The sequence below is a fragment of the Ambystoma mexicanum genome, chromosome 4p (genome assembly GCF_040938575.1).
Source record: "Ambystoma mexicanum isolate Mex_15411 chromosome 4p, UKY_AmexF1_1, whole genome shotgun sequence".
NCBI lineage: Eukaryota > Metazoa > Chordata > Amphibia > Caudata > Ambystomatidae > Ambystoma > Ambystoma mexicanum.
This window is the reverse complement of record NC_090927.1, coordinates 986,597,247-986,622,426: the sequence shown is the minus strand read 5'-3', so window position 1 is coordinate 986,622,426 and position 25,180 is coordinate 986,597,247. Positions and strand designations below refer to the sequence as shown.

The window sequence follows — 25,180 nt, the reverse complement described above, 5'->3', positions numbered from 1 at the left end:
GAACTTGAACCTTTTCTCCGAGTATTGCACGCTAGGGGCAGTGATTGAAGTGAGAAGAGCGGATGGAAGCAGAGCTCCTCTACTTTTTACCCCCTCCATTAATGATTTAATAATAATAATTTAGCATGTATATAGCGCTACGAACCAATCGGGTATCTGAGCGCTGCTTATTATTACCCACGGTGTACCATTCCTATACTTTTAGGTCAAAAAGAAACTGCTCCGGAGTGGTACAGTCGCAGCACTGCACTGTCTGATCCAGGCTGCAGACAGGAGACTGAATGGCACAGCCTTGGCCCCCATGCCTGCGCATTGAAATGCAGTGCCGTTCATTTCTGCACGTGCCCTCTTCTATGTGCAAGCGCGGGCCAGTGACCCAGCAGCCCCTGTCTTGTTGGAGTTGGACTGAGTCTGCTGCCAGGGCCAGGCCTATAATTTCTTTTTTACCTGCTGCAGGCAGCCGCTGCCTGGTAGGTAGGTAGGTAAGGGGGGGGGGGGGGACAGTGGCGAGTGTAGTGGGTCGGGAGAGAGGGCTGGTTCAGTGCCGCCCCTCTCTTCCCAACCCCTAGCATATTTCTACTGCAGTAGTATGCAGTGCAGGATGCAGGCGAGAGGTCAGGGCCAGGCCAGGTGACTAGTGTGTAGGGAGAGAGGGACGGTTCAGTGCAGTCCCCCTCTCCCGACCCAAGCATATTTTTACTCTTGGTTGCTTTTTTTCTTTTTTTAAAAACTTTTTTGTGAGTGATGCAAATGTATTGAATGCAAATAAGGTTGAGATTTTCTTTCCGATAAATGTACTAAGCAGTAATTCATTTTTGCAAATGTAGCTATGTATATTTTTATTCTCAGCACAGCAGCATTTTTCAGAATTTCACATACATACGTGTGTGTGAGGATTTTATCCACAAAGGCAACGTGCTAAAGGAATGGTGCAGGACAACAATTAGCTGTCAGTGTGATTGAAAAAACCTGGCCAACTTCACAACTTTGCAATTATGCCGGTGGAAAAACATCTTTGTACAACACTAGGCATGCCCCAAGACCCACAGTGACACAAATGTGAGTGGTCACACAGCACTGGAACCGCCTCCTGCAAAAGGACAAATATGTGCCAGAAAAGCAAGATCTAAGATCTAGATTGCGTCACTGTCATCCCCAAAAGGAAGAATGCCAACATCCATCCCAGTAGCAGCTCACTATTTTACATCACCAAACCTGAGAAATTCAAGTACATGATACCAGTCCTCTGGAAAATGCACTGGCTTCTCCTAAAAGCATTCATCTTCAAAACCGCCTGAGTCACTTTCAGAGCAATGACAACCAGAGCGCCATTTTCCCTGGCGAGAAACTAGGAGTCCAACGCAGAACTAGAAGTTAAGATGACGCCACTTTCCAGTTTAGTAACCAATGGCTACAGGGAAGAAAACCAGAATGATCAAATGCAACATGTTTGGCTTTTGTGTAGGTATGGGATAGGCATTTGCGAGACGATGCCATGAGGATACTACCTGGCCATAAGATGGCAACAGATGGTAAATAGTGTGATTGCTTGCATCTCATAAGAAAGCCTGGCAAATGCTTATCTAAACAAATTCTAAAACTGTTGGCTTTGTCAATGCTTGTTTTTAACATGGCTTTGTGCTACGGACTGATATAATCAAGTGGCCAAAGGCACATTTGGGTAAGACATTTGTATTACACCCGTAGCACATTTACAACTGCAATTGATCATTCACTCCCAGGAGACTGCTTAGAAATAACACTGGCAGACCAAAGTTTGATGTTTCTGTTTCATAGAGCTAGCTCAAAGCGATCCTAGGACAGATTATGGGCAGTGAGTGGGTGGGGAAATACCAAACCCACAAGTTGTTTGCCTCCCCTATTGTTCTTCTCCCACTTAGCTGTACTACCAGTGCAATAGTTTCGGCTTATAGAGGACACCTAAGTGCCATTTTATAGCCAAACTAAACACTGAAAATGGGCTTTTTTTTCATATGCACCGTCTGTGGAAACTGTTGAGGTGTGGGTTCTCCCCTACTTTATTTTGTCATTTTCTGATTAAATATCATCCCCAGGGATTAGCATTACTCTGCTTGAACCCTTAACAGACCAGATTACAGAGCTTCATGTTAAATACACACATTTGATTGTGCTAGGCAACTTGAATCTGAAATTTAATCTGCCTAGGGCTTCTGCTTCGGATATATTTTTTGACAGATTGTCCGATCTTGAATTCTAGCAACATGTTATTGGGCCCACCCACAAAATGGGCAACGCTCTCTATCTAGTACTGGCCAATAAAAGACTACTTAAATTTGCATCTGCAGAGCCCGTATTATGGACAGATCACCATTTGGTGACCTGCTCGCTTCTATGGGTACGTGGACAGTCGAAGATTAGGCTGACTAAAGTCTGGCAACGTGATTGGCGCTTGGTAAATTTAGAAGGCCTTACATCTCTTGTTTAAGTAAAATGTGAGGCAGCTATAGTTCCTTCCCAGTCGCTTCTCTCTGCTGCGCTTTGCACAGCAGTTGATGAAGTAGCTCCATTTCAGCTTATTGAAACCTGTACGCTTCCCTCAGAGCCCTGATTTTCGGAGCATCTGAGTTTAGCTCGCCTGAAACTCAGGCAAGCGTAACGAAGTGGCGCCTAGATCATGACCCGGTTCAAAGAATCCAGTATAAGGTCTGCTATGTGGCCTATGCAACTGACATTTCAACTGGAGAAAAAAAAAAATCACTTCGCGAATAAAATTGAAACGGCAATGTGTCAACCTAAGACACTGTTTTCAGTTGTCAAATCTCTCTCCTAGTTGAAAAACTGCACACCTTGTGTTGAACCAGCTCAACTGTTATGTGATTCCCTTTCAGTTTTTCATCAGGAAGATTGAGATTATTCACACAGATATATTAGCCAGCTCCGTGTCAGCTATCGCTGCACCTATTTTTGGTAATGTTCCATCGGATCTGGTTATGGACACTGTTCAATCAGGTTGGTGTTCTTTTTCCTGTGGAGTCAGTGCTTAAGGCTATACAGCAAATCAAATCCAGCGCTCCTTCTGATCTGGTGCCACTGAGAGTTTTTAAAGGAAATTTCGCCCGATTTGCTAGGGTTAATTACAGAAGCCGTTAATGCCTACTGTCAATCAGGTTATATTCCACCTGAGCTTAAGGCTGCAACGGTCATTCCCATTTTTAAAAAATCCTTTGCTGGACCAGTCTTCTCAGTCTAATTTCCGTCCCATCTCTTTCATTCCTGCCCTTATGAAGCTCTTGGAATCACCGGGGTCTCCTCTTCTGTCTTCCTTTCTTGAGTCCTCTGATTGTCTTGATCCAGCCCAGTCAGGCTTTCGGCCTGGCAGGGGAAGGGAGTGTGTCCTGGTTTCTGTCCAGGACAACTTGGCCAGGCTAATGGAGGGGGGAAGGGGGTCAGGGGAGTCAGAACCCTACCCTGATTTTGTTAGATCTTTCAGTGGCTTTCGACACAGTGGACCATCTTACCCTGCTCACCCGCCTGGCCCAGATCGGTATATCTGGTCAGGTACAAGCCTGGTTTTCATCTTTCCTGGCTGACAAATCTCAATCTCTTTTGCGGTCCCCTTTTTCTTCTTCCCCCCTGTCACCTTAGTTGTGGTGCCCCTCAGGGTTCCGTTTTGTCCCCTATCCTCTTCCACGTTTACATCTGGGCTTTGTTGCGTCTCATCCGCTCCCTCAGCGTCGGGTGCTATTCTTATGCCGACAACACCCAGATCCTGATTTGTTTAGATCTTGATCAGGCTGCGATGTCAGGCTGCAATGTCATCGGGTCTTCATCGGTGCCCGACCGCCGTGCGGGGGTGGATGGGCCTCCACTGGCTGAAGTTGAATGGGGACAAGACTGAGGTCTTGGTGGTGGGTTCCCCACCTGATACCTCTCTTTTGATCCCTTCTTTTTGGCCTGCTTCCCTGGGTTCTCTCCCAGTTTCTATGACAAAGGTTAAAAACCTAGGGGTGCTCATGACTGCCACCTTGTCTATGGATGCCCAAGTATCGGCGGTATGCCAGACCGGGTTCTTCCATCTTAAAATCTTAAAAAAGGTGCTCCATTTAATAACTTCTGTCTTGCGCCCACCGATGGTGGCCGCGATGGTGCTAAGCCGGGTAGATTACCGTAACTCTCTTTTTCTGGCACAGCCTAAGGGCCTGATTCGCCGGCTCCAACATCTGCAGAACTTGCAGCACATGTGGCCACTGGCTCTCCTTATGGGGGCCATATTTCCCCTGTGCTGCGCCGGCTACATTGACTTCCGGTTGCCCAGTGCATTGAATTTAAGGCACTGTGCATTGTGCACCGGGCCCCACATGATCAGTGGGCTGAGTATTTGCGCGTTAAATTTGTTCGCTATGTCCCAAAGCCCACTCTGCGATCAGCAACTGCTGACTTGCTATGCATTCCATCCTTGCACCGCGCCCGGATCGGGGGATGCATTTTATCCATCGCTGCAGCCCAGTTGTGGAATAAACTTCCTGTGAGAATAAAAAAAATTCCCAATCATCCGGCTTTCAGAAAAGCTCCTAAAACCCATTTATTCTGACTGTAGTTGTTGATGGTTCTATATCTCCTACTACGCCTTTCCTTCCCTCTCTTCAGCGCCATGTTGCCTTCGAGCGGCAGTGCGCTTTAAAAGAATTCAAATCAATCACATGGTAAATGGAATAACCTACCAGCAAAGATCAGTCTTGCCCAGGGCTCAAGTTGAGGGTATACGCAGGTGGACGTAGTCCCCCCACGTTTTTCAGGAGTCCCCCACTTTTTACAGAGGGCACCCTGATATGCTGATTTCTGGTGATGCCACATTCAATTCGTATGTTAATGAGTCCACCCACTTTTTTTTGGTAGGACTTGACCCCTTGGCCCAGCCCACGTGCACTTCAGCAAATAAATGAAGACTCTACGCTTCATATACCTTGATGAACACTGATCACCTGCCCCCCGTGCCTTCCCCCTCAGCTCCTCCTTGATTGATCCCTAACCGCGCCCAGCAACCCACTTGACAAAACCTATATATGCTTTATACGCCTCCTTTCTACAGTACCCCTTTGCTTGCTAGGAAGATTCATTGATCCCTACATAAACATACAATGTTTAGGGGCAGTCAGGTGTGCACACGCAGTCAAATAACCCATAGAGAGCAGAAAAACGGGCACAGAAAAAAGCATTGGCAAGGCACACAGCCACAATGCATGCACCACGCACAATCAGCATAAAGATGGCGTATGCAAATGCTAGCAATGTTCATGACATTGTATTGAGGCGGAAGAAGTGTGAAACATAACGCATCAAGCAGGAAGACAGATATGCAAGGCAGCATGTTGACATCATGGTTAGACTGCACCTTAAAGTGAGGCCTCGCCTTCTGAGAAAACATTACATGCAACATTCTGGCACCATGGAAATGCAGACCAATTTGCAGAACTTTCTGGTAAGGAGCACAGAGACACATTACATTAGCAGTCATGGAAACCTCATGAGCGGCAAGGGATCATATACCAGTGAGCTTCGCTGATGAAACGCACAATTTCTGGACCGGCTGCTGACATGCAAAATGTATATTTAATGCTAAAAGAGCAAACAATTTTGTGTTCTGATTACAATGCCAACCACGTCAAAGTAATGTATACTTGGCATGTAACATTTCTTAAAAAGCACGCAATCACAAAGCTGCAATTTAGCTGTTAAGGTGTCACACACCTGTCCCCATATACTCAAGACTCCACTATGCCCTTGTGAAGTGATCATTGGCCTAACAGCACTTCCTGGGCCAGCATCATTTGAACATTTGCATAAAATGACTTCCTTCACCGTTTTGCTTTCTGGTGCGGTTCCAAACAGTATGCTGGCTACTGGGACTTTGCCAGACGATCAGGATCCACTCACATTTGCCATGCTATCCCCGCTACTCCGGACCTGCACGTCACTCTTGCTTACATAGGGCATTGATTTTACGTACTTCTACATCTATAAGAAAGGCTGTCTGTTCGCTGCCTTTTGGAATGGCTCTAGATTGAGGCAGAGCAATACAATTCCTGTGGTGCCAATAACAAGGGCCTGTCTTCTGCACTAAAAATCAAAAGACAGGCCCCCGCCTTGCTATTGGCAGCAACAATGTTCTAGTTGTTCTTGACTTTGCATTCAACTGGGACACTGCCCTGTCAGGTTGACAGTTTTCCCTGATGAACACAAAGTCAAAAGAACAATAATACATCAGCCTAGCTGTGGCTGCCTTTCATTGCTCTGCCCGTTTCCCAGAGTCACACTCACAGCCCCCCTGGAACACACAGTGCCTTAAGGAACTTTGTCATCAGCAGCAAAGCCTTTCTTATGCACGATGGTCAAATTCCAATTTAAAGACCACCAGTCACCTTGCAAATCTGTGACCGACAGTTAAAGTGAGCAACACAATAAAGCACCCTTTCAAAATGTGTTCACACCGATAATGTCTAATAGCTTAATATGCTAAAAAGTAAAGTTTGCTTTGATGTTCTTAGTTGAATATTCTTAAAACCATACATACCACGCTGGAGGCTTGTGACGAATCTCCAAACCTTAGTGAGTTAATAACACAACTTATTTTATTGTGAGTGTGTCTTAAAGCGCTGAAATAAGGATTTACACGTCATGATGCTTTACTATGCAATTTGTGTATTTTGCAAGTTATGACAGTATTATTGTAGGTCTTGACAACCAAAACTTAAATAGTTGTTCCAAGTAAAGCGTGGAAGAAGGTGGCTGTGCCCAAATTGCAGAGTGGGTTAAAATCCATGTCCACTGTTTAGCGTAAGTGTGTGATGCTGGGCATAAAATGTAATCTCACATGGATGTCAACTGCAAAAATGTGAGTGCATTAAGCGATTACGTTTACACACTTACAATAGGACAGTTTTAATAAGTGTAGGGACAAATTGGTGTACCCTGGTGCTCCTCTGCTAGTGGCTCCAATGCTGTCCCGTAGGAATTGCATTATTGCTGCACTGGCCCTCCCCAGTCTCGTATCACTTGATTTGACAGGTAGACAGTCTCACTAGCCAATCAGCGCAGCAGAGATTCTAGTATAGCGGACTAACTGGTTGAACCAACATTACATTTTCTCCCCTGTTGCTCCAAGCCCCTGAAGTTGCTTGGTCCGCCCAGAGTACTGCCCCACACTCTGCCATGTCCTGCTATGCTATTGAGTCTTCCATTGCACACCATCTGCCATCCTCACACTTTCTAGGACCTTCAGGATCTTCAAGAAGTGGGTGTTTTCAGACTTAAAGGAGAGATGTAACTGATTGTAGCATTGAAGATGCACTAGAATATGAGTAATGAAATTAGATGCCCCTACACAAGTAAGTTTGACACTCCTCCACCGTCTCTGAAATTAGCGTCTCTTCCCATATTTGAAGGGTTAGCCCAGCCATGAAATTTTAGACTAGTCGCACCCCTATAGCACTCTCACACAACCCGTTCTATAAGGACAGCAGCCTACAAAACTGAGTACTTGTCTAAATAATGAAAGAACACATAATTGAAAATGGATGCATGTTGTGATGTGCTGATGTGAGACTGATCAACGTGCAAGCGGAAATACACTGCATGGTCCCCATTGCAGCAGGGCAGGCCATTACATAAGAGCTACCCCCAACTGGAAGCTATTGTGCACCCTCTTTTATCTCAAACTTCTTGCTATTTTATTGGGGACGTGCGCAGTCGAAAGTCATTTACACCTAAATTTTACGTATGGGATTTCAGCTGACGCTTATTTCATTTATTTATTTGTTTCTTTGTAACGCACTATATGCTTTGGGTTTCTCCAGAGTGGATTGCTGGGAGAAGGGGGGAGTTTCTGGGGTGGATTCTTTGGGACAGAACGTAATGGATGGGGGATGCAAGCAATCTGAATAAATAGGTCAAAGGAGGGGAATGTGGTGACTGCAGAGAATGTGATGTAATCAAAAGGATGGCAAAAACCAACAAAATCTGTCCCCACAGGTTACAATCTATAGGTAATGTGGTGTATGAATTACCTACACATACCTCGTTTTCTCTGAACAACAAAAGCACAGAAATGCGAGATCAAGGATCACTACTTTCTGGGTGTGCTAATCAGTATTCCCATTTGGTGTCCTAATGTTCTCTGTATGTTCAAAGTAACATCACATATGTTTATGGGGCCAGAATTTATACCATTACCTGGATCATTTCACTCAGTTTTGTCTCTTGGCTGAACATAAGATCTAACCAGAGACTCCAAAGTGCTTTTCATCATTTAATACAAAACATAAATCAATCTTTTATACAAAACCTCAAGAACATTTTGCAAAGCAGGTAGCAATATTCTTTTAAAACAAGCTCAACTTCAAGTATGTTACATAGAGCAAAAAGGCAAGAATCATCAAACCATAAATAATAGTGGTTAAGTATCAACAAACTAAGCAGAACAAGCAACAAATGAAAAAAAGAAATAATAATAAAGCAAAAAAGAGGCTTTCCATTAAGCATGCAATTTCGCTAAATATCACAGAAGTTGGATTCATAATCCTATGATAAAGGATCTTGTTCAATAACAGTTTTAGGAGTCCAAAAATATATGTTCCAAAATGCCCTAGGTGTATTCAATTGTTATTTGTTGTAAAACTTGGGGTTAGTGGCTAGTGTAGATTAGTTCATATATCAGCACTCGCCCACTGTTTCTTCCAATTCTGCTAGAGTCGGGGTTAGTGGCTAGTGTTGATGGATTCATGTATAAGCACTAGCCCACTGTCTTACAATTCTGTAATCAAAGGATAGCCTCCCAACATGACCAGCACACACTTTTATCCTTCTAAATTTAACAGAAATGAGTACTTTTGAATACAGTAATATTAATATCATCCATTACTGCAGGATCTGGAAACACTGTAGGTTTGAACAGTCTATAAAAAAGCAGTATTATTTTTGTTACCTAAAACATATTTCTTTTCCAGTTGATGAGCTTCAGAAGCAGTGATGTGTGGGTATTTCACCAGCTTCCTACCCAACCCCACAAAAGCAGAAAAACAATGGAAGGAAATATTTATGGTAGCACAGAGGAGTTCCTAAATAAAATGCATTGAGCTGCGACAGTGACAGCGTCCGGACCGTTCAAACTTATTATGTCAAGTGGGGCCTACAGCAACAGCCCCCGTGTTGCCAATCATCAGTTTTGTAACACTGCAATATATTTAAGTTCTCCATATTCGTTCTGGGCCATAAAATGTGCGCTTTGCAGGGCTCGCTGTGTTTTCTCTTCCCACTGGATATACAGAAGTGTTATTATATAGCTGTATGTGTGCAATTGAGGTGGTAAGTGATTTTTTATGGCTGGCTAGTAGTTGCAACTTGAAAGGTTCACCCCTGTATCCCATACCCCCACCTAGCTCTTAACACATTTTTTGGCAAGGGATTTTCATGATAAGACCAGCAAATGATAAGAGTATCAGTGTAATGTCTAGAACATGGTGCGAGTACCAAGCATATTGAGAATAACTTACATGGGATCCCACTCGTGTGTGCATGCTCTTCAAAGTGCTCTTGTTTTTTTAAATGCTTGACTCCCTAGTCTCTTAAAATGAGTGTGCCCTGATCAGTATTCCACTTCCTTCAACCTCAAGCTTTATTCTTTCCTGGATGCATCCTTCTCTCAGTATCCTACCTGATTCTAACTTTAAACATTCTCCAACATGTGAATGCCTGTTCTTCATTCCCTAGGGATTCATCTGTCCACAAGAGAACCAGGTGAATGAAATCCTCCCCAGCCAATCCAGAGGCATTCAGGAGGTATCTAGCCTGCTCAAAGTAAGAGAACAAGGTTGCATATCTTCCATATGTCATCTATATAAATAAAAATGTAAATGTTTGTTTGTTCAAAATCTTAAATCTCTGGAAGTTCTGCACTGATTGCTTTGAAATTTAGACACAACGTTGCATTCGAATACGCGTGTGTTTTTATATACCTACCATATATAGATGTCACACCTGTGACAGGTAAAAGCATGCTTTTTCTGAAAAACAGCACCATCTGTTGGACGTAAAAGCAACACACGCTATACTAAATATTTTACAATTCCATTTCAATGTTTCAGATATAGAATGGCTCAAATTAGTGCCGAGGAAGCAGCAGAGCGACGGGCAGCCAAACTTCAGGATGCACGATTGCGAGCACAGTGATCGTGTTCTGCAGGCTGAGAGTGGCTAAAAGAGGTCAACAAGAAACAGCAGATCAGCGTCAAACACAACTCCGTGCTCAGCAATCACGCGATTAGAATCGCCTTGCATTCCGGAACAACCCAGCTAATGATTATAGTTTGAGCAGACATGTTCTCATCGGCACTATGACTGAAGTGTGTCCTTATTGCAAGGCTCTGAAATTTAATGGAGAAACTAAAGGAATGTGTTGCGCCGCCGAGAAAATTAAACTGCCTCAACTTGGAGAACCGCCAGAGCCATTAAAAACTACCAACTAGCATTGTGAAATTAAACATATTAGAAACGTGCGCTCTTTTCTTTCTTTTCCATTTAAGCAGACTGGGCCACAGCAACGCGTGGCCAGGGACAGCTAGTTATTGATAAAGCCCTAGAAGGAGGAAACCATTCAGTCTGTTTACATAACTGTTAGTCTGTCCCACGTGGCTCCTGAATGTGTAGAAAGCAGCTGCAGATTACCAATGGTGCAGCTGTTGTAGTGGTATGTGCGCTTGACTCTCAGATCATATGTACCCATTAACCTTCCATGTTTTTGGGGGTTGTGGTCTGTAGGCTGAGATTCTACACTCAATTCTTTCCAAAAGATTACACATATGGCCACTTAGTAAGGCAACATGTGACACAAAGCTGCAGAAAAAGCAGGGCTTTTTCATTAGCAGGGCCATAGACAGCTGCAGCCATCCCCAATCTGAGCCACAGTATTTAAAGTCTCCCACTCTTGTAACCAGTCTACTCAAATCACTGCTAAGGTAAAGAGATCAATAGATCCGAGGAATCAGAATTAAGCATAAATCCCTTTGCCATGCAAATTGGTCTTCATATCTCACCCGTACCAAAGAATAGGTGTTTCAATATCTAAATCTGACATATATCCCCATGAGGTATGGCTCTCTCTTTCCTGAATAGTTCAAGTCAGACCTACATTGGACAGGTGGATCCCAGACAGGTGAAAACCCTAACACAAGCATACAATAGATTAAACAGACAATAAAAACATTGTGAAATACAACTTGAATCTCTCTCCTGCTATGCAACATTAATGTATTGTACACAACTGGATGAGTCATTTATTGTAAAAAACACATTAATATAATAGGCCACGAAACATGGAGACACTGTTCGCCACGGGCGAGTGAATATTCACTCTGGGAGAGTAATAAAGGCTGTGTTGTGTGCACTTGGAGAATTGCCTTTTATTAACAATAGCAATTGACATGTATGCCTAGCTAGTAGTTTATAACTAGCGTTTGTAAAAGTATCTTTTTGTACAGAACTATTTACATAGGATGCTAAAGTGGATGAAGAAGAAACATGCTCCAGCTACATCTATGGAAACAGCTCAAAAGAGCTCAGATGTCAGAGTAGAAGACCCAGCAGTGCCAGAAAATATAGGCACAGAAAGCAGTTTTAGTCCAGTGCCTGCAAGTAGAACAGATGAAATGATTAAGGTTCCTGAGAAAAATAGAAAAAGAACTGTGTGAAGATGTTATGACAATGATGACAGAAGTTTCCGATGAGAGACTGTGTAATGGACTTGGTCCTGGGTGAAGAGGAAAATGGGAGGGGGGAGGAAAGAAGTGAGCATCCCGATTGCTGGTCATGGGAATAGTATGAAAATAAAGGGAAGCTTGGATGTAAAATCTGTAGGGAAGTTAAAAATCTTGGAACAGAAATTAAGGTGTGCATTTCTCTGTGGAATGGGTTAATTCTTCAGTCAGCTGGCATGGTCCCACTAAAGAGAAACAGTGCCCTGTGTAAGTAAAAAAAAGGTTTCTCCATAAGAGCAGCGCTTGCCACTTGAAAGCAGTGGCAATTTTAGATGCAAGGACTCGTGAAACCATTCCTCCGTTAAATTCCCAAATGCAAGTTAAATTGTATGAGGAACCATGTCAGGTATTTAGAAGTGCCTACAAAATAGGTAAACATGAACGTCCTTTCACTGATCTACCATTGCATGTAGATGTTCAAAGAATGAATAGTGTAGATTTGGGAAGAGTGCTGCATTCTGACCACAGCTGTGCTGAAATTATTGAGTACATTGCAACCACGATGAGGGCAAAACTGGTTCACGATATCTTGAAAAATGAATGGAAAATATCTGTATTAATAGAAGAATTCACCACCTTCAGTAAACTAACTACTTTAATTATTTGCATACAAGCATGCATTGAGAAGGAGGATCCACCTTTGACCATTTTCTTGGACCTGGTTGAGCTGCCTGGTACTTCAGAAATAATTTTGGATAAGTTATCATGCTTGCAGAGTTATGACTATACAGATGACTATGTAAGAATGCATTTGATTCAACTAGTGATTGATTGGGCTTCTAACATGATAGGAAGGAGGTCTGGTGTAGGAACACTACTTAAGATTAAGTATCCACAGTTGACTATTTGGCACTGTGCTAAGCACAAATTAGAGCTTGCGGTTGGCGATGTTTCAAAAGAAGTCACAGGGATTAATTAAAAAGATCTTTTTTTTTTTCTTTTTTTTTGTACACGCTATATGCAATTTACCATGCCTCCCCAAAGAATCAGCGCAAGCTAGGGAAATGTGCAGCACAGGTAGAAGTGAGGATTCTCAAAATAGAAAAGATTTTAGATATATGTTGGGTGGCCTCCAGCGAAAGGATGTGTGGAATAATTTTAAAGCTCTAAATAAGCATTTTGGTGAATCTCTTGTCACACAGCGGGGAGTGAAATTGAGTGTAACAAATACTATGGCTTAAACAGAATTCTAATATCTACAGTATTTGTGGAGAACATGGGGATAATGTTCGATGCCCTAACAGAACTGGGTGTCTCATCCAGACAACTCTAGCATCGTGTCATGACATTATATGAGGCAGACCGAATAATCCAAATGCATATTTGTGTCATTGAATCAATGGCATTGTCACCTGACCTTACGCTACAGCTGTCGAACAAATGCAATTTAATGGGATACAACTGCAGCACAGTAACACCAAAGGTTGTATTAGCATATCAAGAGCTCAGTTCTTTAGGAGTTTGACAAATAATATTTGCCAAACAATGACAACAGCCACCTCATCAAATCTTTCAAAGAATACCTCCACTAGAGAGGGAGAAATTGAGTACAAACAGCTGATAGATGCAATGAAGCTTCTGAATCCACAGTATTGGCCAGTTCCTGTGGATATTCAATATGGTGATGCTGATTTGCAGGCAAGAATTGTGGAAACATTTTAGACATCCACGGCTAATTGTGAGAGTGGCTTTAGAGTGATGAATGATGTGCTTACCCCATTGTGCAATAGGATGTCGGTTAATAGATTGTCCTCTGTAATGTTCTTAAAAATTGTTGGGCCTCCAGTGACAGTTTATCCCAGACTGCTACGTAAGGAAATGGTTGCAAAAAGGCAGGAGAGGCGCTGATACCACAAACAGGGCTCACAGACACGTTTTTAATGAAATCAACTTATAAGCAAATCTGGCACTTTCTGAATAGAGAATACATTTTTTTTTACAGTTTTGCATTCTAACCATTTACACAACTAGTGTAAACTTTCATAATGCAAGTTACTTTCTGAGCACAAATTCCCTTAGCAACAAAACAATTCTGAATAAAGGTTCCTTAACATCAGCGTACATGCAATACAACACAGTATCATTGCACTCTGTACCAATGTTTAAATACATATATGTAAATTACAATATTTACTTTTGTAGTTTTGCTGTACATATTTATGTTAGTAGTACTACTGCCTGTAAGCTTCATTAACAGCTGCCTCTGCTTCAAGTGTAAAATAAAATGTAATTCAACTATTAAGTTAGTATGTTGTTGAATGAAGCAGGTTCATAGGTATCGTTCAGCTGCTCCAGGTTTAGGTTGACAAGGCAGTACTTGCCTGTAATACTCTGAGCAGCACCAATCAATGCAGCAGAACCTAAATGCTTTTTCTAGAGCCAGACGGGTAGTTCTTAGCATCCAAAAATTAAGAAGCCCTAAATGGATTTATAGTACAATCGTTTTCTTTGAATGGATACCTATACATCCCTTATAGTAGCTATAACTAAGTGAAATATTGCCTAAAATCACTAGAAGGATAGGTCTGAATGGTTTAGCCATGCCCCCAACAGGCCTCCTGCAAATAAACAGGGGCAGACCGTCTGAAAAGGGAGTCAGGGTGTGAACCTGCCGGATGGCACACATTATAGGCAATCCACCAAAAAGTAATGAGGAAGACTAGTTTTCCTTTAATCTTCAGTACCCCATAAAGCATGCCCAATAAGCAAAGCAAGGCCAGGGTATTTTGATTCCCCAGTCTTGAATGGCCCATTCGGGATGCAGGCTGGCAAACTGCAGGTTCAAATATGCCTCGAGGCTGCTCCTGCGCCAGTCTATGTGGCAGTTGAGATTAAAACCCAGATGCTTTCTGGTTCCTATCTGTGTGGAATCCTGGAGGCGGAGGCCTGGATTGAAGAGCATCGTTGAGTTCGGATCTGCAGGAAAACAAGTAATGGGTAAAAAAAAAAAAAAAAAAGGAAAAAAAAAGCATTTTTGTATTTGTATATTCATCTGGATGTCAGATGTGAATGCATGTCTTTTGGCAAGGGGTGTCTGTATTTGTGGGTATATCAGAGTGCAGTTTGACTGGTGGGTATGGGTGTGCATGCGAATACAAATTTAGTGTGAATATTTTGTGCGTGTGTGAATGATTGCGAGAAACTGTCTGGGTGCATGCCTGCTTGTGTGAATGTGGATGAATATGTGTTTGCGTGGAAGGCTGGGGCTTAAGGGGATATTGGTGCACTGAAATGTTTCTCAGGTGGCATGGTGGGCAAAGCAAAGAAGATGAAAATTCTTACATGCAGTAGCATTTAGGCATCAAGATGAAACATTATTTCGTATTATGAATTGCGTTTTATACTGGGGTTAAGCGCAAAGCCAATATAAGTGTTCTTACGTGGCCAATCTGGAAAAGGTTTCTTGCTATGGCATAGCATTTTAAACTTTCTTGAGAGGTCAAAGCCATCATGAAGTGTATTCATAATATGGGTGGTGTGGGTATCTGTAATTTGTTCTTCCAGCACGGACATGTTTTATTACTGTGGAATGCCAACTTAAACTGATGTTAAGGGCAAAGCCAACATGAGGAGAGTTTTCTATGTGGCCTCACCAGCCAACACGGTGCAGCCAGTGAGCACATGTTTCAATTGCCAGTCTGGATATGGTTTTCCTATAGCATCTTTACTGGCAATATGGTCAAAGCAAACACTAGTACATTCTTACAAGTAAGTACTAGCATATATTGGTTTAACCTGTATGGCCATGTATGGGCGCACTCAGCATTAAAATTGTTTTTCTTTTTTTACAATGGCAGAAAATTGCATTGTAGTGGGAAAAGGCATCATGAAAATGTTTTGGGAAATGCTTCTGTGCACTGTTGGTGACTCTGCATCATATTGATTCAAGACTTACCCTAGAAATCCGTTAGTAAACTTTGTATTTTTTTACCCAATTTTCTCAGAAAATTTGCTGCAAAAAAATGCACAGTTAATTATTTAAAAGAAATTCTCATGGGGAAAACCCTCTGAACCCTTCTCATTTATTTAAGGCTCACTCGCTACACTCGGTCGCTAGCAGGTATTTAAGGCAAATGTTTATTCCCAGTCCTGCCCATTTATAAATTCACCAGCCGTCACTGGAAACACTGATTTTTCTACAAAATCCATAGCTCCGCTACTATTTTTGCCCCACTTCGACCACTGGCTAGGGGTAGTTGTGTAGCCCTCTCCACAGCTTACACCATTTGAGTCTTTGTGCCAAGCCTGGTTGGGAGATGGCAGGCCTTCATTGAGGCCCGAGTCCAAGCAGGCATACAATTGAGATATTAACCCTGCAGACTCATCAGAGGGGTTATTCTCTCAAACGGTGTCAGTGGACATAGAGCTGCCAATTTATTATGTGATTGTTGAGCCCAATGTCTCAGTTGTCCGTCGTGGAAAAGTTCCCCTTCTTTCAACCCAAATGTCCCCCTTGCAGGACTTAAAAAGGGCCTAATTTGTCCTTGGTTCAATAAGAGGGAAATATATTCACACCCCCCCTCTTCATCTGGCGAACACCTTCCCATCATATGCTGGTTGGAAATTGGGATCGAAATGGATAGGCAACTGCAGGGATGAAAACAATGAGAGCCCTAGCCTATCGCACGCCTGTAAAGTAGCTCTGGTAGTGGTGAATTCGTACACACTAAGGGGCCTATCTTAAAAAGGGCCTAATTTGTCCTTGGTTGAATAAGAGGGAAATATATTCACACCCCCCTCTTCATCTGGCGAACACCTTCCCATCATATGCTGGTTGGAAATTGGGATCGAAATGGATAGGCAACTGCATGGATGAAAACAATGAGAGCCCTAGCCTATCGCACGCCTGTAAAGTAGCTCTGGTAGTGGTGAATTCGTACACACTTAGGGGCCTATCTTTTTTCGGCCTGGGTATGCATCCGAGGGGTCTACCCCAACCTCTTCCTTCAGTAACCTCCAGCCTCTACCAGACTGTGGGTTCACCGAATCCTGCAGGATTTATAACTGAGAAGCTTGGTGGTATTGTGAAGTGCCAGCCCGCCCTTTCCCCTAGTTCTGTACAGAGTAGCACTATGCTTGGTATTGTGCCATATAACGGCTATGATCTCCTGCTGCAGTTTCCTAAGAGCTCAGGAAGGGATGTGCATTGGTAAGGCTTGAAAAGGGTTCTATGTTCATTCATCAGAAGACATTTTTGTGATGAGTTTTTTGACTAATAAATGTTTCTGAAATAACTCATAGCATTTAATTTGCCACCCCCCGCCCAAATCCCCCATATTGTGTATTCCCTATTCCCCACCCCCTTATCCTCTATATTTTTGATGTTTTCCGAAAAAATAAAGTTCGGCAAAAAACTCTATATTCTGGTGATGAATGAACGTGGTACCCTTGAAAAGCATATAGCAAATCTGGGTAGAACGGCGTACCCTTGAAAAGCAGAGAGCAATCTGGGTAGAGTATTCATTTCGACCAAGGTGAATCTGCCAAACCATGATATTTGTGAGTATGCCATGAACACAAATCGGCTCTAATAGTTTCAAAGCGCTAGGTTTACTTTCAAACAGGAGGTACCTTTGAAGAGTTTTAGCCATCTAAGCAACTCTCAAATGGCAGATTCGGCATTAGCTAAGGTTAAGATAACGTACTCCCCCGGTAATGGACGCCCTGGATGAAGACCTTATACTAGTCTGTGTGGCAAGAGGCTCAACCGTCAGGGCGAACAGCAGATGGGAGAGCGGGTAACCCTGTCTGGGATCCTGGTATCCCGACAGAGGTGGAATCCCTGTGAGAGATAGCCATTAGGTGAGATCTTCGCTGTGGAAAAGAGTATAGTGCGAATACTCCACTTATGAATTCCTTCCCAAGCTTAGCTTTGTGCATAACCGCCCGGAAAAAGGGCCACTCAACATGGTTGAATGCCTTTTCTGCTTTGAGGGCGAGGACCATGGAGTGTTTACAGGTCGTATGTGCAACATCAATCAAGCCAGCTAGCTTCCTAATATTGTCAATACCCACCTTCCCATGACGAATTCAGATTGGACGGGACTAACCAAATAAAATGTTACCTTATCAAGCCCGTTAGCTAGGATTTTAGTGTACAGCTTAATATCTGTATTCAGCACAGCTATAGGATGGTATGATGCGCAGGAGGTAGGTTCATGGCCTTCCTTGTGAATCAGTGAGATCCTTGCTTCTCCCATGGTGAGCGACAAGACTCTGTTCATTCATATATGATTAAATAGGTTATGCAGGTGGAGCAGGAGCTTGCCTATGAATGTTTTGTAAAAAGGTACTGGAATAGAAAGTCCGTCTATCCCAGGAGCTTTCCCCCCATTTTAAAGGAAGCTTATGGTGCGAATAATCACTTCTGTGGCGACATCGCTATTAAGCAAGTCATGTTGCTCCATTATGGTCCGAGTGAGCGGACAGCTATGTAGAAACTGCTAAATTTGTTCGGGACATGGGTGCTCAGATGAATATAGGGTGCAGTAGTACTCATGTAAAACCCCCAAGATCCTCTTTTCCCGTGTAGCATCCCATACCAGTCCCCTTGTATCTGCCCGATTGGCTCGGATCTATTCTTCTTTTTCAGTTTACAGGCAAGAAATTTACCAGCTTTATTGCCACTTTCGAAGTAACTCTGCTTCGCTTTCAATAAAGAAAGCTCGCCTGGGAGTCTCCTAGTACATAGAGTTGAGAACGTATGCTTTGGAGCTCATGAAAAGGCCGGCAGGCACCCCTGGTCCTGTACACTTCCTCCTTCCCTCTCAGCTCTTCTTTCAAGATTTGGCTCTGCTCTCTCCTTCATTGATCAACTTTAGCTGCTTTACATTAAAAAAAAAAAAAAGAAGTACTCAATTAGTGCGCCAAGTTTTTTGATGTTTGGCCTAGGTGTGAGAGGTTACCATAAATCCGACGAAACAAACTCACTTTTAAGATATGACTAATTTCACCCTGAGAGTGTGAGAAATAACTTACTATAGGATCAGATCCTGCGTCTACACAGAAATAGTACCCTCAAGTAGGACTATAAAAATGAAGCACGTATACTCTAACTTATCAAACGAGGCAACCCCAAAAAACTTCAGACTCTAGCAAACATGCCTCGAAACAATAACAGAGAGGCTATACAAAAGGAATGAAAATTGGTGTTCATTACTACAGTCTCAACAAGATCTTGGACAATTCAAAACATCATAAAACGACATGGCCACTTTTTAACTAGTGGTAGTGCCACACTACCCAGTCGCACATTTGTTTTTAAAAGGCGCAGGTCTATCAGGAATAACCTAGTCAAGAGTGACGTAAGAACAAAAAAGTCTCCACCACAGAAGGTCCTAGGTCTTCTGCCAAAATCTGGCCATGCTCAATGTGGAACTTGCTCTGTGTGTTGCCTCACTGAAAGAAGCAACCAGATATATCTTTGTCTCAAAAACCTTGGAAACTTTTACCCATTGCAATACCTTCTTGTTGGTATATGCTATATTCTGCCCATGTAATCTTCTCTATGTAGGGAAAACTAAAGACACGCATGTGCCAACATCTGTCAGCACAGCACCCATGGGTCGACATGTAACAACCACACAGAGGATGAGATGATATGGACTATCATTAAAAAAATTGCACATCAGGACAAGAATAAAGCAGGACAAGAATAAAGCGGAAGAACTCCTTACAGACTTTAAAAGAAGAATGATTTTCCTTACTAAAAGCCACATAATAGTCTTGAATGAAAATATTGAGTAAAGGTTGTCTGTGCACCGGTCACCTAGAAAATCCATCCACATATAGTCTCACCTGTTCATGCTTGTTTCTGCAAAACCATCACCCGGTATGGAGAGATTATAATTTTCCCCTCGTTGGGGATCCACCCCTCTGCTCTTTACATAAACCTTTCTTTACATATGTATATCATGTCCCTTTATTATTAGGACAACACAAACCCTTTGTTGACATCCCATTGGCACACCCTGCTTTTTTGTTCTGTGACACCATCAGTATGCGGTGACATCACAACGTCTGCGTCCCGCCGAATTCACAGGCTTCCTACCATTGTAAATTACATTGTAGCAGATGCTGAATCTAGTATTCAAACGTACTCCGGCGTGAGCAGACCGCGGCTGCAACATTTCCTGGCAGGACAATCACTTTAATCTAGATATCTTCTTTGTAGCATTTAAGCACTCATAGGCTCGTAAGTCACAGGCCATTGTATGGACTAATTTCCCCATATATGTTTGAAGAATATTTTTCTTCCTATATAAAACGACTAGAGGTCAGTGCATCTCTTTCCAAATTCCATTGTGCTACCTGTGCACACAATTCCTATACAATATATTTTGCAATCATCTTTTGGTGTGTTTAGTTTTTGCCACTATATCCTAATTTGAGACTTCCTAGAGCGCATTATACCTGCCTGAACAATACAGGACATGGACTCCTGCCGTTCTCATCTTTTCATAGGATTTATTCCTCACAAGTAGGTTTACTCTCCTACATGCAGTGCTCGAGATAAAATTTGAAGGTGGGAGTATTTTACTCCCTATTTTTTAAAGTTGGGAGTAAATTGATTTTACCAAGTAAAAATGCAAGTCTAATTTTCAATTGGAGTATTTTATAAGCGGGTAAAAATATGTTAACTAAAAAACTGAAATGTTTTTAAGAATTATTTCTTTGCAACTAGTAATTCATGCGCATTTAAAGATACAGGTTTACTTCTTCCGATGCGGCAGTAATGTTTTTTTCCTGTGGTACTACGTGCACTACTGGTCCAAACGTATCCATGGTGCTATGTGGTTGAGTGCAGGAGAACAATGCTCTACATATCCGTTTCCTATTTTTTTTGTTGGGAGTATAATAACTCCCGATTTTATTTTTTGGGAGTATTTTCCCATTTTTAGAGAGTAAAAGTGGCCAACACACCCGTTACCTGCAGGTCTGCCTACACGTTCCCATGAATTTAGATGCCCCCACATTATTCTCATGAATCCTACTATACTGCACAGTCTGTTTAATCTTCACCTCATCGGCCTTTGGCGAATTTGCTCCATTGCCACTGTGGAAATAAACATGTCTGCTTCTGAATATACACAGAGGTGGAGCATCCAGTATGAAAGAGACTGCATTAACTAATTACTCTCCAATCTGTGAATCGCTAGTATTTGGATTACCATGTCAAGTGTCATATATGGACTGACATGTCTGTGCTTTTGGGCAGAGCAGTTTTGTGATATTGTATTTTAGTTGTTGACTTTATGTAAATTCATGATTGTTAATATCTATGTTTGATCAATCTCTTTTGTAAATCATTCCTGTGTCACACACATTCCATTGTTTAGGTGTAATTTTTTAAAGCAGAATATAATTAGAAGTTGAAAGTAACTTCTCTAAACTCTCTGCATGATGACCATGTGTGGTTATATATTGGAAGTCCAGTATTGTCATTATACGGTTCTATTCTAGAATGTGGAAACTCATTTTTGTAATTTACCCACTTTTGTTGCGATGGCTGAAACAGCTTCCCCCCGCCCCCACAATTTGAGTTTCTAATATTGCACCAACATCATATTGCTGTATCATTAGGTGCCCGATATAGTACTTTGACAATAAATGTTGGCTATTAAGGATAACAAGATGAACGCCCATTGCATTTCAGCAAACCTCATATGGTGGCTGTGTATTTGGAAGATAGTCGTTTAACATGTTTGTGACAGTTCAACTGGCAGTCAAAGAAGACTATTATGAAGGTGTACGCCTTCACTTGATCAAAGCGCCTAGCGTACATTAACCTCTTCAAGTTCTTCTTGTTCTGGCCAAATATGATTGCCTTCATGTTGTATCATATTATCAGTTTATTACATAATTGTTAAACGGAACTGCTATTTAACTTAGTATCATTGTTCATTGTTCTGCTTTCATATTTACATTGCATTGCCATACGTTTGCAGGAATTATGTCAGTCCTAATCATCCATTCATTCATCCTGGCCAGTGTTCGACATACCATTCTCCAAGACGCCCTCACCCACCTGCCCAAGTGTGGTCTAATATATTTCACTTTGCTGCAAGGACAGCAGTACGGCTCATGCCTAACAATGATCAAGATAAGAGACAATTAAGCATGTGCTATGCACACAAATGATCAATATACATGTTCTATTAAAAACAAAAACACTGTAGAGAATTCATCTGGGCAGGATTGTGTGGTGTGATCTTAAGAAAAGTGATTCTAGGTAAACACAATTTTGGGCACTAAAGTAAGTGGGGCACTAGGCGCGAAGTAGAGTGGGAAAGCAGAGATTTTTAGTCACATTTTCCTGTTTGCACAATTATTTAAACAGAAGACCAAATCAACCATCTCATCTTTAGATTGAAACCATCGTACAATACTTTCTGTATATTTGTCTTTTAAAAGTTAAAATTAATTCTGTGTTCAAGAAACTGGACTTGCGAATCCCCAAAACACCTGGCAGATAAACCCGACAAAACACATTTATTATAACTATAGGTATGATTCACTCTGAAATAGCAAAAAAGCATATCAAAGAATATGTATCTTAAAAGTGTACAACAACTTTCAGAAAAGTAGGTTGAGAAAAAAAATACAAGAAAGAAAAAAAATATGAGTATATGTTAAAATCAGTTAACTCTACAGGCTGATGCGATTTGCCAATTAGCAATGTGGGGCAGCTTCATGCCTTGGACACAACAATAGTTTGCATATGAATTAACTGCAGAATAAAAACATTCTGAAGCCAAATAAAGCTACCAATGTTGAAAAACGACAGCCCACTTGTGTCATCCAACGACTTCTCAAAAATAAGCATAAACAGGGTTTTTGTGCTGTGCTACCTTTAAAATGTTCTTGGCCCACCTCATTTTGCTTTCTTATACAAAATTAAAATTGACATTTTACACTATAAATGCAGCACTATAAATAGCTGATGCACATTGTGGTGTGGGCATGCATGAGCAGTTCATACTTGACATATGACTGCCTAGGAGATGTACCCAGAGGGGGCGAAATTCCAACAAGGCTTAAACGTCACTAAATGATCCCATGGCACATCTGGCACCTCCATTCAGCCCTGGAATTGCAATTAACAGCTGTTTGCATTCTAGAGATTTGTTTTAAATATCTAATGTAAATGTCTAATGTTTGAACCAACAAATCCTCAGAAACAAAGTATTCTTGCCTATAAAGCTTCTTTCTGACCACTCGGACTTACTCTGTATGGTGTTGCATAATGCGGGTGTATCCCTACACACCATGGCAGCCATGAGTGGTCCCTACAGTCTTATTTGTTTATTTCACCAATACCTCATGCTGATAACTATGGGTACTAAAATGCAAAAAACTAAATCTGGACTCGGTGGTCTGCTCACACATAGGACTGAGGACAATTTGCGCAATCGAGTATTTAAAAGTCACTTTTCAGAGCACAAGTAAAAAAATTAACAGTCATTTAACCCACTAAATCTAACTATGCAGGTTCATAAGAACGCCAATCGTTTTCATATTAACATCACATTATACAAATTATAACTAAAATAAAGCCGAAAACCAACCTCAGAATAGTCAATCTTTAAACGGTCAGATTGGATCTAAACATACACAAATCAACTGTTACAATAATGGATTAGATATGCTTTATTTTAATAGAGTATAGGGGAGAAAAAACACAAAAACATGGCAACTTAGTTCCAAAATGATCAACTCTCCCCACTACAGAGAGCTATTCAACTTAACAGTGTTTGCACTATGCGCGTTTCCTTTTCGAGCATGTAAAGTAGTATTCTGCGTGTCTGCATACATAATTTCATTTTTGTATCGCTCAATTAAAAATATTAAAACACATATGTTAAGGGGGATGCTCATCTATGTGCAAATTTAAGTATTTTAATATACCCAACATGAACCCTGCCAAACCCTGTTCACTTGGGATTATGTTTACGTGCAGAGGGCGTGACAGGTGATTGAGAATAATACCATGATTTTCCAGTCTGTCTGTGGTGCAAGTATTTGCATTGAAAATATGGGGTATCAAACACTGCGGGAAGCAAACATATGCACGTTACCTGGCGGTGCTGAGAAGAGGGTGCCTTGTGCCCACAAGTTTGCGCACCTGCATGGCAATATTGCTAAGTTCGTCGCTCAGCAGACAGCGTAAGCTCATGAAGGAGGTGGGGTAGCCCACGATCTTTTCGGCGTCTGACACAACTTTATTCCAGTGAGACGCGGAGCCCGGCGGTTCCGAGATAAGGCTAAGGGGGCGACGACCCTTCAACGCCAAGAGCAGCCCGGGCCTGAGGCAGCTGAACCGCCGTGACATGACCCTTAATGACGAGGTGCTGCAGCCCCACCTCTACTTCACCTTCGTAAAGGGCCCTGAACAGTGCACTTGCCCCCTCACCTGTGCCACTACTACTCCCTCAGATTTCCCTTTGGAAAGTTAGTTCCTAGCTTTGAAGCACTAAGAGGCAAGGCGTACGGCTGTCGGTGCCAAGGTCTGCCCTGGGATATCTACCGCCTGCTGTACAGTTCAAGAAACGCTATACCCGAAAAACTGCGGCTCATTCTCGATGAAAACGGCGCACGCACGGAACTAAAGGAGAAACACAGACTTCATCCATGGGCGCCGCCATCTTTGCAGGGGCAAAATACGGCAGTGTCGTAAAAGAGGAATAACAACTGAGAAGTAAAGCGCTGCATGTTGCCAAGGCGTCCTTCCGGGCTTTCTATGCAGGGCTTAGGGCTCTTCATAGAAGTCATTTGCTGCTGTCTGCGTTCGCCCGTTTCTTACGTGTTTTGTGCACCTCATTTGTGCCCATAGCATGTGTCTAAACGAACCCTCAACTTACCTATATTTTTCACCAAGAAGATTTCTTTCTTAAGTGACTTCCAAACAACACGGGCGCCTACTTTTGATTTTCACTAGGTACGCGGCCGCCTACCTCTCATCTCACACGATTTTGGCTGGTGTTATCCGCCGCTAAGGCAGCTCTCTAATGGGCTTTCACCACCCAAATACAAAATCGGGTGTTTTCATCCCCAATGGCAAGGAACGGTTGAGAGCGTTGTAACAAAGGTAAAAGTCCTTAACATAGCAAGCAACCGAGCTCGACCCATTATTACCCAGGTGGAATGTTGCACTTTAGAGATGCAAGTCGAAAAATGAAAGCATCACATAATATGTTCAACAGCCCTAAAACTGCTGTGCTAGTTTGCAGCTTTCTGGTCTGTCATTATAGTTAGATCCCTGATACTGCATCACTAACACATACATGCCAACATTTTGCAGCACCTGGGAGGGAGATTTTCTGACGGAAAGCAGAATAATACATTTTTAATATTGGGTTTGGAATTATTTAAGGAAGGAGAAAAAAAAGGGT

At 42.2% G+C, this 25,180-nt stretch overlaps 1 protein-coding gene across 1 annotated transcript in view; it reads right to left on the bottom strand.

Moving 5' to 3' along the window:
• Positions 1 to 24,526, bottom strand: part of PDSS2 (decaprenyl diphosphate synthase subunit 2) — a 1,501,454-nt gene extending 1,476,928 nt beyond the window's left edge. Inside the window, exon 1 of the mRNA XM_069606567.1 lies at positions 23,867 to 24,526. Coding sequence (XP_069462668.1) covers positions 23,867 to 24,120 — 254 coding nt within the window. The 5' untranslated portion in view covers positions 24,121 to 24,526. The remainder of the gene's footprint in view (positions 1 to 23,866) is intronic.
• Between the last annotated feature and the right edge of the window lie 654 nt (positions 24,527 to 25,180).